Raw genomic sequence first — 17,599 nt, forward strand, 5'->3', positions numbered from 1 at the left:
GGCTTCCTGCTTCTCCTCTGGGTCTCTTCTCCTCCTCGTCCAGCGCGGTGCTGTGCCTGTTCCTCTGTATCTTGGTCGCCCTTGCCTCTCCTGGGCGTGTTTGTGCCTGTCCGTCACTGTCCGTTGGTCCTTCCCTCCTTGGGGCGTTCCGGTCCCGGTTGTTCTCCTGCTGCGCGATGTGTCTTGGGTTCTTCCCGTGCGGGGTATTTTCTCGGTTCCTTCGTTTCGTGGGGCTCTGTCCTCGCCTCTGTCGCTCGGTCGGCCCCTTGGCGGGGGAGGTAGGTCTTTGTTCTTTGTTCTTGTCTTTCAGGATTCCGACTGTGGTCCTCGCTTGGCGTGCCGTCCCTTGTCCCGATGGCTGTGGGTTGCTGTTCCCCATCGTCTGCGGTGCGGCGAGTTCCTCTGGCCTCCTCGGTGTCGGTTCCTTCTTCTGAGCGTTGGGTGGTTCTGGCCGGTGTCTCCATCGCTGGTATTGTACGGCTGCGCCCTGGTCTTCTCCGTCCGCCTTTTCGGGCTCTGCCGGCTGGCCTCTGTTCTTCGCCTGTCTTCCGTTGGTGGCTTGGCCCTTCGCGCTGTTTTTTTCCCACCCTCTGAGTGTAATCTCTCTAAGTCTCTCGTGGGTGCTGTCGTGACGAAAGGAAAAGACTATATTACTTACCGGTAATGGGATTTTCCTGAGTCCACGACAGCACCCTTTACACCCCTGCCCTTTCTGGTTTGTTTTTTCACCTTTTTTGGTGTCCGGGGAGTTGTCTATTTTGTATATTCATTCCTTGGAGGTTCCTCTCCCGGTTCTCTGCAACCAACTGATGAGGGAGGGGAACTGCCCCTTTTTTATCTGTAGGTTTCCTGTCCTGAAGGGGGCGGATCCCTCTCTCGTGGGTGCTGTCGTGGACTCAGGAAAATCCCATTACCGGTAAGTAATATAGTCTTTCTTCATCGTTCCTATGGGAGACCCAGACCATAGGTGTATAGCTTCTGCCTCCGGAGGGGACACAAAGTACTACACTAAAACGTGTAGCTCCTCCCTCCGAGCATATACACGCCCTGGATAACCAAATATAGCCAGTTCAATGCTTTGTGTTCAGGAGGCACACATCCACACATGCATTCTCATCTGATTTTTGATTTTAAAGAGTTTGAAGAAAAGCGGGTCCAAGCCTGGACCCCCGGCATGTCCCTTCTCACCCCACTGTGTCGGCGGTGTTGTTAAGGTTGATTTCAGGGCTGGAGCCTTACATGCCGCGCTTTTTCACCATCCCTCGGGCTCTGGCTTGAAGTGGGAGCCAGCACGGTTCTCACTGCCTTGCAGGAGACCGGTCTCCATCCGCAGCCCTTTCAGGATCCTGCCGGACGGAGCACTCATCCCTCAGGGACCTGGCCCTGCGTCTCACAAGCTAAGTATTTGAGACGTTATTGTCAGGGGGTCCCTTGCACTCTATTGTTGGGGAGAGTGTGTTATTTAACGTTTGTGACATTTCCGGGCGGTTCTCTGGTTTTCACCTGAGAACCGCGCCGAGGGTGCCTGCGCGCCGGCCGCATTGTAAAATTTAGGCTTCGCCTGAGGCCTAGTTTCGTTTTCACTGCCCCTGCATGTCAGTCATGCAGAGGGACAGTGCGGCGGCGCCCACCGGCCGTTCGGCACAGGGGAGGACACTCCTCTCTGAGGAGATGTTTCCCTCCCCTGTATATCTCCTTGGCCCTCCGGATCCCGCTCTTTGACTAGGCCCCGCCCCCTCTCCTCGCTCCGGCGCCATTTTATCAGCGTTCTCACACCGACGGCGCTGGCTGCAGCATCTCTGCATAATCTGTCTGGGGGTCCGAGCTGTGGGATCCGGAGGGCACACAAACGGTCTGGTAAGCCACAACCTCCGGTCGTGGACCTTATTATACACTCTCTGGGGGTCAATCTGGCTAAGAGCCCCCACCTCAGCAGCATGTCTCACACTAGGAGCAAGGCTGCAAGGCTGTACTCAATATGCACTGCATGTAAGCTCGTACTGCCTGAACCGAGCACATATCCACATTGTGATGCCTGCTCTAACATGGTGGTGCCTCAGCCTGGAGTCTCCCCAGTGGTCCCTCCGGCTGCTCCGGCCCGGTGGCTGAACCCCCGGCTTGGGTAGAATTGTTCTCTAAGGCCATCTCCCAGTCCTTTGCCGACTCCATGGGAGAGTTGCCCCGGACTCTGCTGAGCATGCATCAGCCCCCTTCTCAGGGCGTCTCTGCTGCTACGTCTCGCTCTGCAGAGCTCACAGAGGATTCTTCATCTGCTCCCAGACCCCGTCCTCCTAAAAGGAGACGCAGGGTCCCCTCTCCTTCCTTGTCCCGCGGCTCTGATTCACGAGCTGACTCGCAGGACGAGGAGGATATCTTTACTGGGGGCTCGGACGCTACCTCCATGTGCCCCATTGATCTGACCGAGGGTGACGCAGATGTTAGTGATTTGATTGCGTCCATTAATTCTGTACTGGACCTCAATCCGCCAGTATCAGAGGAGCAACCCTCTCTGGCAGAAAAGCACCAGTTTACCTTGCCTAAGAGAACAAGTAGTGTGTTCTTTAACCACTCCAGTTTTCAGGCCACTGTGACCAAGCCCAGAGCCTGTCCTGACAAACGCTTCCCAAAGCGTGGTTCTGATGACAGTTTTCCTTTTCCACCAGAGGTGGTCAAGGAGTGGGCTCACTCACCAAAGGTGGACCCTCCGGTGTCTAGACTCTCAGCCCGGACAGTTGTATCAGTGGCTGATGGCACCTCACTTAAGGATCCCACTGACCGCCAGGTTGACCTCCTGGCCAAGTGTGTATATGAGGCGGCAGGGGCCTCATTCTCCCCATCCTTTGCAGCAGTGTGGGCTCTCAAAGCCATCTCTGCTTCTCTAGAAGAGATGCATTCCCTCACTAGGGACTCTATGCCTGAACTGGTTGCCTTAACTTCCCAGGCTTCAGCCTTTTCATCCTACGCCATGTCTGCCATGCTGGAGGCTTCTCATTGCACTGCAGTGGCTTCGGCTAATTCCCTCGCTATCCGCAGGATCTTGTGGCTTCGAGAGTGGAAGGCAGACGCTTCTTCAAAATAGTACCTTGCTGGGCTCCCATTTGCTGGGTCCAGGCTGTTCGGTGAACAACTGGATGAAATTATTAAGGAAGCTACTGGCGGGAAGAGTACTTCCTTGCCACAGACTAAAACCAGGAAACCTGTCCAGGGAAGGAACCAGTCGAGGTTTCGTTCCTCTAACTGGTCGTCCTCTAAGCCCTCGGCCTCGTCCACTAACTCAGCCAAGGACCAGAAGCCCAACTGGCGCCAGAAGCCGCGTCCACAGAAGTCCGCAGGAGCTGCTGCCACCAAGGCAGCCTCCTCTTGACTATCTGGCCGAGCCAGCAACGTCCGTGGTCGGTGGCAGGCTCTCCCACTTTGGCGACGTGTGGTTTCAACACGTCTCCGATCAGTGGGTGCGGGATATCATCTCCCACGGCTACAGTATAGAATTCTCTTCCAGCCCGCCAAACAGATTTTTTCTGTCAACTCCCCCCTGCTCCAAGGCCGCCGCCTTCTCTCAGGCCGTGGCATCCTTGCAGGCCAACGGAGTAATTGTACCGGTTCCCGCCCGGGAACGGTTCAGAGGTTTCTACTCAAATCTCTTCCTAGTCCCCAAAAAGGACGGTTCCTTCCGGCCCATCCTGGATCTCAAGCTTCTCAACAAGCATGTTCAGGTGCAGCGTTTTCGCATGGAGTCTCTGCGATCAGTCATTGCCTCAATGACCCAAGGAGATTTCCTGGCATCCATCGACATGCCTATCTACATGTGCCAATTGCAGTTTCACACCAGCGTTGGCTACGTTTTGCAATCGGAGAGGAACATTTCCAATTCGTGGCTCTCCCCTTCGGGTTAGCCACGGCCCCTCGAGTATTCACCAAGGTCATGGCAGCAGTGGTTGCGGTTCTGCACCTCCAAGGGTTGGCAGTGATTCCTTACCTGGACGACCTTCTAGTCAAGGCTTCATCCAGTGCAGACTGTCAGCGGAGTGTCTCGCTCACTCTCGCCACTCTTGTTCAATTCGGGTGGCTTGTCAATCTGCCCAAGTCCACTCTGACTCCGACCCAGAAACTCACGTACCTAGGGATGCAGTTCGAGACTCTGCCGGCACTTGTCAGGCTGCCCTTAGTCAAACAGCAGTCCCTCCATCTGGCGGTGCGCTCTCTGCTGAGGCCCCGCCGTCATTCCATCAGGCACCTAATGCAGGTGCTGGGTCAGATGGTGGCGTCAATGGAAGCGGTTCCCTTTGCCCAGTTCCATCTGCGTCCTCTGCAGCTGGACATTCTCCGCTGTTGGGACAAGCGGACTTCTTCCTTGCACAGGTTGGTGGCTCTGTCGCCACAGACCAGGGGCTCTCTTCAGTGGTGGCTTCGGCCCCTCTCTCTGTCTCAGGGACGCTCCTTCCTGGCCCCGTCCTGGGTGATTCTCACCACGAATGCCAGTCTATCCGGCTGGGGAGCAGTATACCTCCAGCACGGAGCACAGGGCACTTGGACTCCGTCCGAATCAGCCCTCTCGATCAACGTGCTGGAAATCAGAGCTGTGCTCCTAGCTCTCGTAGCCTTTCACCACCTGTTGGCGGGCAAGCACATTCGAGTCCAGTCAGACAACGCGACAGCGGTTGCCTACATCAATCACCAGGGCGGGACTCGCAGCCGCCTGGCAATGTTGGAGGTTCAACGCATCCTTCAGTGGACGGAGGACTCCAAGTCCACCATATCCACAGTCCACATCCCAGGCGTAGAAAACTGGGAGGCAGATTATCTCAGCCGTCAGGCCGTGGACAGCGGCGAGTGGGCTCTGCATCCGGCAGTGTTTCGGTCAATCTGCCGCAAGTGGGGCACTCCGGAAGTGGATCTAATGGCATCCCGGCACAACAACAAGGTCCCGGTTTACGTGGCTCGCTCCCACGATCCTCAGGCCTTTGCAGCGGACGCGCTGGTTCAAGATTGGTCCCAGTTTCGTCTGTCTTACGTGTTTCCCCCTCTAGCTCTCTTGCCCAGAGTCCTGCGCAAGATCAGAATGGAGGGCCGTCTGGTCATCCTCATTGCTCCAGACTGGCCCAGGGGAGCTTGGTACCCAGACCTGCTCCATCTGTCCGTAGAGGTGCCGTGGCATCTCCTGGACCGCCCAGACCTTCTCTCACAAGGTCCGTTTTTCCGCCAGAATTCTGCGGCTCTCAGATTGACGGCGTGGCTCTTGAGTCCTGGATCTTGACGACTTCTGGCATTCCTCCTGAGGTCATCTCCACTATGACTAGGGCTCGGAAGTCTTCCTCGGCCAAAATTTATCACAGGACTTGGAGAATTTTCCTGTCCTGGTGTCGTTCTTCCGGCCATGCCCCTTGGCCTTTTTCCTTGCCGACCATCCTGTCCTTTCTACAGTCCGGTCTGCAGCTAGGACTTTCCCTCAATTCCCTCAAGGGACAGGTCTCTGCTCTGTCAGTGTTGTTCCAGCGGCGTATCGCCCGGCTGGCTCAGGTGCGCACCTTTATGCAGGGAGCATCTCACATCATTCCGCCTTACTGGCGGCCTTTGGATCCCTGGGACCTTAATCTGGTCCTCACGGCCTTACAGAAACCCCCCTTTGAGCCTCTTAGGGAGGTTTCTTTGTTTCGTCTTTCACAGAAAGTCGTCTTTCTAGTGGCCATAACTTCCCTCAGGAGAGTCTCTGATTTAGCTGCGCTCTCTTCGGAGTCACCTTTTTTTTGGTTTTTCATCAAGACAAGGTGGACCTCCGTCCGACTCCGGACTTTCTCCCTAAGGTGGTATCTCCTTTCCACCTTAACCAGGACATTTCATTGCCTTCCTTTTGTCCGGCTCCTGTTCATCGCTTTGAGAAAGCGTTGCATACTTTAGATCTGGTGCGGGCGCTCCGGATCTATGTGTCACGCACCGCTGTTCTTAGGCGGTGCACCTCTCTCTTTGTGCTGACCACAGGTCGGCGTAAGGGCCTCTCGGCTTCTAAACCGACCCTGGCTCGTTGGATTAGGTCGGCCATTTCTGATGCCTACCAGTGTACTCAAGTGCCTCCCCCGCCGGGGATCAAGGCACACTCGACCAGAGCTGTCTGTGCCTCTTGGGCTTTCAGGCACCAGGCTACGGCTCAGCAGGTCTGTCAGGCTGCCACTTGGTCTTGGTCTGCCTCCTGACGAAGCCTTTGGTGAAACGCGCGTCGAGGCCCCGCCCCCTCGCCCGGACACATCCATCATCTCTGCTCTGACATGACGCAAGGTAAATATTGATTAATTACTTATGCCCCCTTGCCATTGGGACTCTCTAGGGGATTCTACAGATCTCCTATTAATAACTGTTTTCTTCACACTGTCCCTTTTGACTCTTCACGGGCCATATTATAACTTGTACAATCCTCCATTATATTGCTGCCTGTCAGCAGGTTTGCCATCTGGTGGTGTGTCCTGGGATTGCTGTGGGTTGTTTCCTAGCAGGCTGTTTCCATCTAGCCTGCCTCCACTGTGTGTCCTGTATCACCTTATGTACAATTAATAAATCTTGTATTTCACTTTGATCATCCGTGGTCCTCTCTTGTATCCCCACCTTTATTTTTGGTAAATTGGGGCTACATTATTCTAGGTTTCATGCCACTTGGTCTAGTCTGCACACCTTTTCGAAGCACTACCAAGTGCATGCTCATGCTTCGGCAGATGCGAGCTTGGGCAGACGCATCCTTCAGGCGGCTGTCGCCCATTTGTGAAGTTAGGTTTTGTCTACTTCTCAGTTTTCTGTTTATTTCCCACCCATGGACTGCTTTGAGACGTCCCATGGTCTGGGTCTCCCATAGGAACGATGAAGAAAAAGAGAATTTTGTTTACTTACCGTAAATTATTTTTTTTATAGTTCCGTAATGGGAGACGCAGCACCCTCCCTGTTGCCTGTTGGCAGTTTCTTGTTCCGCGTGTTATCACCGGCTGTTGTTGTAGACAGAGGCTCCGGTTGTTCCGGTTTTTTGCTCTATCTCTACTTGTGGGTGGCTATTCTCCTTCAGCTTTTGCACTAAACTGGCTATATTTGGTTATCCAGGGGGTGTATATGCTCGGAGGGAGGAGCTACACTTTTTAGTGTAGTACTTTGTGTGTCCTCCGGAGGCAGAAGCTATACACCCATGGTCTGGGTCTCCCATTACGGAACTATAAGAAAACGAATTTACGGTAAGTAAACAAAATTCTCTTTATATCTGTCAGCATCTCATGTCTAGGAGTACCACACTTTACATGATGGCTAACATTTCAGTCCAGAGATTAATTCCAGTCTTTTAGGAGCAGTGTGATGGAGGCTCACAGCAATCTAGGGTGCCATGGTCCCTCCTAGGTTATGGTCAGCGCTCCGATATTTCTTCCAGCTCTGCACATTTAGCAGTGGCAGGGAATAATGCTGCAAGCTCTTTCTTTGTATTTCCATTGCATCACGGCATCTTTATTTAGCTGATCAGTGTCGGTGTGAGGAGTCTGATTCCTGCCGATGTCATAATGAGGAGCTTTCCAAAAGTCACAGAAACCTCTTAATAGAAGCTTTTTTATATTATGTTATAATGAATCTGTCCGCTGGTTTTCACTATTTAATCTGATAGCAGCATAATATAGGGCACAAAACCCTAATTCCAGGGATGTGTCACTTATTAGGCTGTATGCTTTAGTTTCAATGTAATCAACATTTATCCGCAGGAGATTATCACTACTGTTACAGGCACACCACTGATCAGGTAATTTGTATAACCCCTGCTCCCATCTCTGATTGGCAGCTTACTCATTATTCACATTGTACACAGAAAGCTGCCAGTCGGGGGTGTTGTCCAGGTTATCGGTTTAATTCTTAGCTCTGCTACATCTACATCAGACAAAATGGTTATTTATGAAAACTCAGGCTTTTTTGCCCTATGTTATGCGGCTATTAGATTATATAGCAAAAACCTGCTGACAGATTCCCTTTAAGTCCTACGTCAGACATCTGTTTTTCATGTACATGTTCTTTCCATAGTTATCATAGATAAAACATACCTGTTAGGGTGGTTCGGGCTCTTCACATTTCTGTGCTTTGTGGACTGTGTCCTCCAAAAAGACGTCTAATTTTTAGTCAAAATTATCCATAGAAATATCAAATACCAGAGCATGAAAATTAGCCATATAAGTCAATGAGTCTGTGAAATTGATGAATGGCATCAGTGTGCAGTCCATGATTAACAATGTAATGTATAGAAGAATATATATAATATATATATGAGAAAACCACCGATGCCTGAATGATTTGTAAAGCTAGATTCACACATAGTCTTGGTACAGTTAGTCTTGGTACAGTTAGTTTTTTGTACTAAGTCCTGAAGTGGGCACCAAGGTAAGACGTATAGACAGAAGACTTACACTATGTTCACATGTAGGGTTTTTGGTGTTTTGTTTTTTTTTCTTCTACAGGAAAGCAGCTACATTTTACAGTAGCAGCAAAGCTAAGCTTTCAGAAATCTCTTGCACACAATTTTTTTCGGGTTTTTTTTCTCACTCAATTTGAGAGCTGCAGTGTTTTAGAAATTGGCAGCATGTCCATTCATTCAGCATTTTTTGCAACATTTTTCACCCATGAAAAGCAATGAGTGCAAAAACACAGCAAATAGGCTTTTCTGACATTTTGCATTGTTTTTTCTCCGTTTTTGCAGAATAAAACTAACTTTATTAAATGTATAGACAAGTCACACGCAATCTGCAGCAAAACATTTATTTTGAATGCCTTGTTTTTACTGCCAAGGTAATAGGTTTTGCCTGCAGAATAAAAAAGCTGCATGTGAATATAGTCTTGGGAGTTTTTATGCAGCGGCACATCTTTGTTACATACTAATTTAGGTGCTGACGAAGTCTTCTCAGATAATGATGAAACAATGTAAGAATATTCTGCTATTTTGTTTTTCAGCCTGCATGTCTAAGTACTCTGCTGGATGCGTCTATTACTACCCATCATTTCATCATAAGCACAACCCAGCTCAAGCTGATAAACTAAAGCAAGATCTGGATCATTATCTTACTAGAAAAATTGGTTTTGAAGCAGTAATGAGAATTCGATGCACTAAAGGTATTTATCATTAGGCTTTGTTGACCTTTGTCCAGGATGTGACCAGAACTTTAACACTAGAACTACTGAGGTAGTCATTTTGACTACTTTGCACCATGTATTTCTATATAGGTGTCACGAGTCCAGTAGTTCTAGTGTTAAAGGTGTTGTCCACCAGGGCCTTCACTGCTCAGGAGAACACTGGGAGTCCCTGATTGTGGTGAAGGCTTCCTCCACACGCGGTAGATGCTGTATGTTAGGCTGTTTTCACATTTAGTTATAACTTACGTTCAGTGGTCCCTTCAGAGCTTCCGTCCAAATGCTCCCTCAAAACTGGTTTCAGAGCATGTGCCGACGGGGCCATTGACTATAATGGAGCAGACGGAGTTAGCATGTGCTCTGTCTTGCACCATTTTAAGTGTATACACTTTCTGCAAGTGGACACCCAAACGTATTCTGCTTCTGGGTGTCCACCTGCAGAAAGCATATATGCCTGAAAATGGTGCAAGACAGAGCATACACTGACTATAGTCAATGGCCCCATCGGCACATGCGTCCGAAACCAGTTTTGCAGAGGTGTTCAGATGGGAGCTCCAACAGGACCCCTGAAAGTAGGTAAAAGCGAAATATTAAAGTGGCCTTTTATTGCCATCATCTGTGTTTTAACGGCAGCAAACAAATGTGAGATCCATTTATTGCTGTTGGCTATTTAGATACTGCAGTGCTGACAGTCTTTTATAGTGGCATTCAAATGGAATGGTTGCTGATGTGTGCACACACCGACTTTATGGGCCCCGTTTGATGTGATCATAGGACCCTGCCACTTTACCATGGCATCCATGTGCCTTCATCCGTGCCATCTAGGTAATATGATTTTTCAATCAGAAGTACATACCGTACTTTAGTACCGTGGTATTGCAGTATATAAGTGATCAGATGATTGCAGGCTAAAGTCCCCTTAAAGACAAAAAAAACACAAGGTAAAAATAAAGTGTTTTAAAATGAAGAACATTTTTAAAATATTCTTGGTACCACTGTGTCCATAAAAGTCCAGTCTATCAAAATCTTAAATTAATTAACTTGTATGGTAATCGCCATACAGACAAAACAAAAAATAAAACACCACCCTAAGAAAATGTGAATTAAATGTTGCATGTTTTCTAAATTGATATCAATAAAACCAGTTTCCTGCACAATTAAAAGCCTCCACACAGCTCCATTGGTGGAAAGTTAAAACATCACGACTCTTGAAAAATGTAGACACAAACCAAAATATTATTTTATAAGTGTCTAAATTTTTCCTACCACTTGAATAAAAGAAAATCATAGCAACTTTGATATCTGAATGATACTGATTTGGAAAATCCTGTTTCCAGATAATTTTTACCACGCAATAAAGCATAAACAAAGAAAGAATGGTGGAATACCATTTTTTTTCCAGCATTTCACAAACTAATTTTTTTTTCTGTTCTTCATTACATTATATAATGGATGGTGTCATTAAAATCTACAACTCTTCCAGAAGAAAAGCAAGCCCTTCTATACCTTTACCGGGAGACTAGGTTGCAGATGAATGGAGGAGACAGGTTGCGGATGGCTTTGTATATCTTGGTTAGGGTTTTGAACTGTAGTCTCTCAGCAATGGGGAGCCAGGGAAAGGATTGGAAGAGAGGAGAATCTGGGGAATAGCATGGGGACAGGTGGATTAGTTGGGAAGCAGAGTTTGTTAGTTTTGTAAAGTGCAAGAGTGTTAGAAGGGAGGCCACAGAGCAGGAGGTTGCAGTACTCAAGGCAGAAGATGAGAGCATGCATTGTATTTTTTGCAGATTCTTGGTTAAGGAATGTATTAATCTGGGAAGTATTTTTGAGTTGGTGTCGACAGGAGGTGGAAAGGGCTTGTATATTTGGTTTGAAGGATGGAGCAGAGTCTAGGGTTACCTTGAGGCAGCAAGACTGGAGAGTGAGTAGTCATTGACTTTGATGGATAGTCCTGTTTGGGGTGGGTTAAGTAAGATGGGAGGAAAGATCAGTTCTGTTTTATCCATGCAACGTTTTAGAAATCGAGCAGAGAAGGATGAAATAGCCGACAGAAATTGTGGGATTCTAGGTGGTAAAGCGGTTACATCGGCTTCAGAGAAGTTGATCTGTGTGTCATCAGCCTAGAGGGGATCCTGAAAGCTGTAGGACTGTATGAGCTGTCACAGGGCAAAGATGTAGCTTAAGAGCATGGGTCCTAGAACTGAACCTTGGGGGACTCCCAACAGATGGGGGTGAGATGAGGAGGTGGTGTGTGAGTGAGAGACACTGAATTTCAGGTCTGTTAGCTATCGAGATCCAAGATGGCATCACTGACTTGGTCCTAAGAGATGAAAGAACCTGTAGTAGATGAGAATGATTCACTGTGTTGAAGGCAGAGGACAGCATGACCTATCGTGGCACTTCTAGCATAGGGCAGGGTGCACCTGGCGCCACAGCAGCGACAAACACTGCTGTCATCCTCATACCACCAAAGTTTGTCTCAAGGCAGCACGTGAAACTGATGAAAGTATGACATTAGACCGAAACGTCTTTATTTTTCACTCAATTTGCCGCACAAATAAAATTAATCTCTTTTGCATCTATTTGGGAGTGCCCGGCTTCGTTACTTATCCGAAGGTAGAGGACAAGGTAATGTCGCTTGACTTTGGCAGTTAGTAAGTCATTGGTAACTATTTATGATGCAATCATTTTTATTAGGTTTTCAAATCTTGCAAATAGAACAGTCACAACAAAAACAAAGCAAAACACATTGTACCACATTACATTATGTAATGTCAAACACAAATAATACATACATACAACTAAAGAAACGAACAAATAACAAAATGTTAAAATGTGCAGAAACTATGACATACAGTCGAACCAAGACCCTCCATAGCATAACACCCTCAATCAAAATGTCAGGAGATGGAAGCAGTCCAACAATCCTCTCATCAAACCAATTGTACAAGTATCATGTCGTACTACCCTCATAACAGAACCAGAACTAGGTTATATTTAAAATTTTATGTGTAGCTGTTAAAGGTAGTCCATGGGTCCCATTTTTGATGAAATCTGTTCCAAGAGTTATTAGTCAGAGCATGCTTCTCTTCGTAGAACCTATGAAGGGATATTTTTTCTATTATGTCGTAAATATTTGGAATTTTATCGGATTTCCAATGTGCAGCCAGTTTACCTTTGGTAACTAGAAGGATATGTATTATGATGGCCCTGTATTGTATATTTATCTTATCCGAATCTATATATAAGAGAACTCATTGTGGGATTAGCCTTCATTTTGAGTGTATTATGAAATTTATTATTTTAGACACTTTCTGCCAAAAGCTTCTGATTCTAGGGCAGCTCCAAAAAATATGTACAGTGTTGACTATTACAACCTCTCCAGCATGTTGGTTTGTGGATTAATCTGCCCAATTCCAGCCTTGCTGAAATATCTCCAGATAATCACCGATCCTCCACCAAATTTCACAGTGGGTGCAAGAGACTGTGGCTTGTACGCTTCTCCAGGTCTCCGTCTAACCATTAGACGACGAGGTGTTGGGCAAAGCTGAAAATTAAGTCAAGAAAATTCAACAAATATCTTTGCGATGGACATATGAATCAAGCCGCATACAAGGTTATCCTGGAAAAACAGTTGCTTCCTTCTGCTCAGGCAATGTTCCCCAACTCTGAGGACTGTTTTGTCCAGCAGGACAATGTGCCATGCCACACAGCGAGGTCAATCAATGTGTGGATGAAGGACCACCACATCAAAAACCTGTCATGGCCAGCCCAATCTCCAGACCTGAACCATAGGGCACCAGTCACACAGATATGTGCAGTGCGCAGTGTCCGGTGACAGCCTATTGATGACACCCTTCTATTAGATCAGGTGGGTGCCTAGCACTATCTGAGTGCACTAGCACACAGGACAGGCACGCTGAGGGCCCGGCTACATCCAGCAGAAAATTGTGCAATAAAAATGATATATAGTAAAATGATAATAAATGTGAGGTATTGGTCCATATTTTGGCCAAAATACATAAGCTCGTAACCCAAATGTCAAGGGTCCCCACGCTTACGAGTCCCTACACTGTATTCAAAAATAATTCACCGAAAAGGACATAAATTCAAAGAAAAAAAAAAAATAAAAACCAAACTCGCCACAAAAAAGCCACCAGCCAAATAAGATCAAAAATGGCAAATGCACTTGCAGGATGCAGCCGGCCCCCCATGATAAAGGTATGGGTAACACATAAAACTGCACAATCTTCTGCTGGATGTAGCCGGGCTCTCAGCGTGCCTGTCCTGTGTGCTAGTGCACTCAGATAGTGCTAGGCAGCCTGCCTGATCTAATAGAAGGGTGTCATCAATAGGATGTGAGCCGGACACTGTGCACTGCACATGTGTGACTGGTGCCCTATGTAAGACCTCATTAGTGTGCAAGTTGAATACCAGCAGCCACCCCCTCCATGGCTTGGTAGGTTGAGAGTGGCTGTCTCATCGGTATTCTGCACCTGTGTTACCCATACCTTTATCATGGGGGGCCGACTGCATCCTGCAAGTGCATTTGCAATTTGTGACCTTAGTTGGCTGGTGGCTTTTTTGTGGTGTTTTTTTTTTTTTATTTATTTTTGTTCTTTGAATTTGTGTCCTTTTCGATTAATTCTTTTTGGAGACATGATGTCAGTAGTTTATAGAACAAAAGAGCAATTTACATTTTACTCAAAAATATATCTATAGAGAGAAAAATCAAGAAAAACTGAAAATTTGGAAGTGATCTCTTAATTTTTGCCAGAGCTGTATACGGTATATACATCTAAAGGGATCTTAGGCTTGAACTGTCTGTAAAATGCAGTTGGCATTGCTGTAATGCCAGGAGAGAACATTATTTCAGTGCACAATTGTCCCCTTTATATAAATAAAGCTCCTCTTTTGCGGCCATGTTTTAAAGTGAATGTCCACCGTGAAGGTCCAAAATCTGTTTGTTTACTTATTGCATCTTTTATAGGTGCAAGTCATAAATGTACAGAGTAACCTGTTTTTACCTGAAGCCACCAGTAGAGGGAGCCTACCTGCGAGCTGCCTGCTGGTATACATTGACCCCAGTGGTTTACTATGCAGTAAGGCTCTGCTCCTGTAATGGCGACTAGAGGAAGCCTCTTGTTTTTTGGCATCTACAGCCAAAATTCATAGCTTAGATTGCTATAAAGAAATATTAAGATGTGTATTCCCCACCAAATACTTGCACATAATGAGTTTACTCTAAAAATCCAGTTTGTTTGGACAACTCCATTGAATAGTATGCTGGTATTGAATAATACTGGTGTAGTATATACATGAGTGTATTGTTGTCATACATACATATTTATTGTTTTTTTTTAGGCCTTTCAATACATACTTTCCATGGTAATTTTTTTGTGCGGTCAACGGACCTGTTATCACTTGCCAACATCAGTGAGGATGCTGGATTTGCAGTGCAGATGTCTTTAGAAGAAAGTCTGACGGACAGTTCTTTGGCATGCTGTCAAGTGGCCCTTCTTTACACATCTAGCAAAGGTATTTTATTTTTCAAGGCTTTTTTGGGTTGTAGAAAATGTTATATTTATTCAGTAAAGAACATTCTAGAATGTTGCTTTAAAAGTTTATTTTTGTGTTTAAAAATAGGCAACGATAGACTGGTAGAAATCAAGCAAGTGTACAATTTACTTGTTGTTTATCTGCCTCCCTTCTTTTTCTTCCCGCCCTCCCCTAAGTAATTAAGTAGGGGCTGAGAATGGAGCTTGGGTCCCAGACATCAAGTGCTCAGTTCTGCCTAAAGCACTTCCAGCCTCATTTGCATACATATAATCTGTTGGGAGGGTAGATGAGTTTACTGATTCCCATTAAATGTACTGCACATTTGATATGTTCACTGCATACAGGCCAGCGGAGGATACGTGTGCACACCTTGTGCCTGCCCGTGGTGAATTCGCTACCTGATGTCTTTGCAGGAGTAGATGTTCAGGCTACTACTTGTCTGTTGGCAAACATGGGTAAGATTTTATGCATTTCTTAATGTGAATGTAGATATTTTTCAAAATGGTCAGCAAAGCATCTTGTATATAAAATGTCATAATTTGGATTCTTAAAGGGGTGGTCCGAAGGCCAAAGAAATTGTCATTTAAATCCCTGCCTATTTGGTGTCGTAATCTAAACTAATTTCTAATATGCTTGCATTCACAATTTCTTAACTAAAGTATCTAGCAGTTATTGTACTTTTTTTTTTTTCTCAACTTCCTGTGTGATGATGCTTTGAGAATTCCAGTGCATCCCGGGGTACTCATACAAAATGTCATTGGGGACAGCGGCTGCCGTCACTGCCGCAGCGTCTGCCTCCTCCCTGAAACAAAGCATCATTAGTGACACTCATTTCAGGGACTGGGTTGCACAATGACAGCGTGTTCTATGTTGCCGGCTCAGATCAGTAGTATCAAGCGGGCAGCAGAGTAGGGTGTACTGTTAGGCTTTGTGCGCACTAGACCGTTTTACCCGCGGATTTACCCGCGGAAATTTCTTGAGAAAGGTGTTAAATCTTTCTGCAGACATTTCCCAGCAAAACCTATGGAAAAAAAAATAGGTGTGCGCACACTGCGGATTTTTCTCAAGGAAAGTTTCTTGAGAAAATGTTCTTGAGAAACTTTCTTGAGAAAATGAGCATGTTCATTATTTCCTGCGGATTACCCCCGGATTTGCACTTATCCATTCATAAAAATCCACAGGAAAAAATCCGCGGGTATTTTGCGGCAAATCCGCATGCGTTTTTGCTGCTGATTTTTTTCCGCAGATGCAAGAATCTTCAGCTCCCAGAATGTCTCTCAAGAAAGTTTCTTGAGAAACATGACATTTCTAGTGCGCACATAGCCTTAGTGCGTGTTGCCAGCATGGCATGTGACTGAACGGGCAGGTCTGTTGTGCACTGCTGAAGCCAAACAGTATATGGGGGCATGTCCTGTTGCCGTTCCACTTTCGGACAGAAGGACGCATTCCGCTCTATATTATAGAATATATATTATGTATAGGTCCAGAAACATTCAGATAGTATCCGTGTCTCTGGGATTTGGGCTTCGCATGCCACTATTTTTTATTTAAAATGAAACCGTTGGAATGCTCCTAAATTGTAGACTTTCATGTCTAATTTATGGTGGTTGGACAAAAATATCTTATGAAATGTTTAATTATTGCAACCATTTTTCTACAAAACCTTTTCATTTCAGGGGCACAAAAGATATTGGTAAAATTAACTTTACCATAAGTAAAATGCTTCATACTTTGTAGAGAATCCACTGCAGGCAATGACTGCCTGAAGTCTGGAAGCCATGGACATCACTAAACGCTGGGTTTCTTCCTTTGTGATGCATTTACGAGCCCTTATTCCAGCTGACTTCAGTTATTGCTTGTGGGTTTTGTTTTTCTGCCTTATGTTTTTCCTTAAGCGTGTAAAATACTCGATAGGGTTGAGATCTGATGATTGACTCAGCCATTGCAGAATATTACGCTTTTTTTTACCTTTAAAAAAACTGCTGATGATCAGACCTTTCTATATTGAAGGTCTGGTTACTGGTTTGTGACCCGCCCCAGGGCCGTGGGGTACTCGGTTCCGCGCGTTGGATAATGGGATTATGTCACGGGGGCCTGTGCCTGGTCCCATGGCCCTGGTGGTCACTGAAAGTCAGTAAATAATAAAAAAAAAAAAAAATTATAAAAAAATTAAGTATTTTGTGACGCCACCTATGGTTCCAGTATGGTTACTGGGGCTGCAGGTCAGACCTCCGGGGTGATGGTTAGGCAGCCAGTTGTTTACGTTTTTCCGTAGGTGAAGCGGGATCTCCAGGGCAGTTTTTATAGTCTTACACAAATATGGCAGTTTGTCTTCACAGCCTTTTCAACTGTCACTTTAGTGCAGCAGCCTATGGCTTTTCAGATGAGAGAAATAAAGTGCGTCACACCATTTCATTAACTCTGACCAGGTTTTACTTGCAGGTGTTATTAAAAAGGGGTTCAGTTTCTGATGTGACAGTTTCTGGGTAATCTGGGAATAGTTCAGGATCTCTGCACCAGGTTAGTTGTGAGGCCTCCCTGCTTCGCTGTGCCTCTCCTTGGTCCTAGGCTGCCTGTAGCTATACCTTGTCCCTCTCACTCTCTTGACCTGTATTGCAGGCGGCGGGAGCTTCTCTAAGAGGGGCACTGCTGTACTCACTGCGGTTCCTAAGCTCTGTGTAGCAGCTTTGCCTTCAGGTGCTGCTGCGGCCAGGAGATCTGGAGTCTCCCTGGCCTCCAGTCTTTATTGCTTTGTAGATTAGATCCCTCACAATCTCGGGTGTCCGGTTATCAGCGCTGTTCCTCAGGGATGAACCGATCTAGCTCCACCTCCCCGATCACTGCTCTTTTGCTTCACTTCTGGATCCCTCAGTCTGTCACACAGCTACTCGTGCGGGCTAAGCACAGCCCT

At 46.5% G+C, this 17,599-nt stretch overlaps 1 protein-coding gene across 3 annotated transcripts in view; it reads left to right on the top strand.

Annotated features, from left to right (window-relative positions):
- SEC24B (SEC24 homolog B, COPII component) overlaps positions 1–17,599 on the top strand; it is a 153,133-nt gene that overhangs the window by 97,330 nt on the left and 38,204 nt on the right. For all 3 annotated transcript variants that reach the window (XM_075349283.1, XM_075349292.1, XM_075349302.1), the window contains 3 exons: positions 8,953–9,111; positions 14,494–14,667; positions 15,033–15,143. In XM_075349283.1, the coding sequence (XP_075205398.1) occupies positions 8,953–9,111; positions 14,494–14,667; positions 15,033–15,143 (444 nt within the window). The remainder of the gene's footprint in view (positions 1–8,952; positions 9,112–14,493; positions 14,668–15,032; positions 15,144–17,599) is intronic.

This window comes from Anomaloglossus baeobatrachus, chromosome 1 (genome assembly GCF_048569485.1).
Source record: "Anomaloglossus baeobatrachus isolate aAnoBae1 chromosome 1, aAnoBae1.hap1, whole genome shotgun sequence".
NCBI classification, from domain to species: Eukaryota; Metazoa; Chordata; class Amphibia; order Anura; family Aromobatidae; genus Anomaloglossus; species Anomaloglossus baeobatrachus.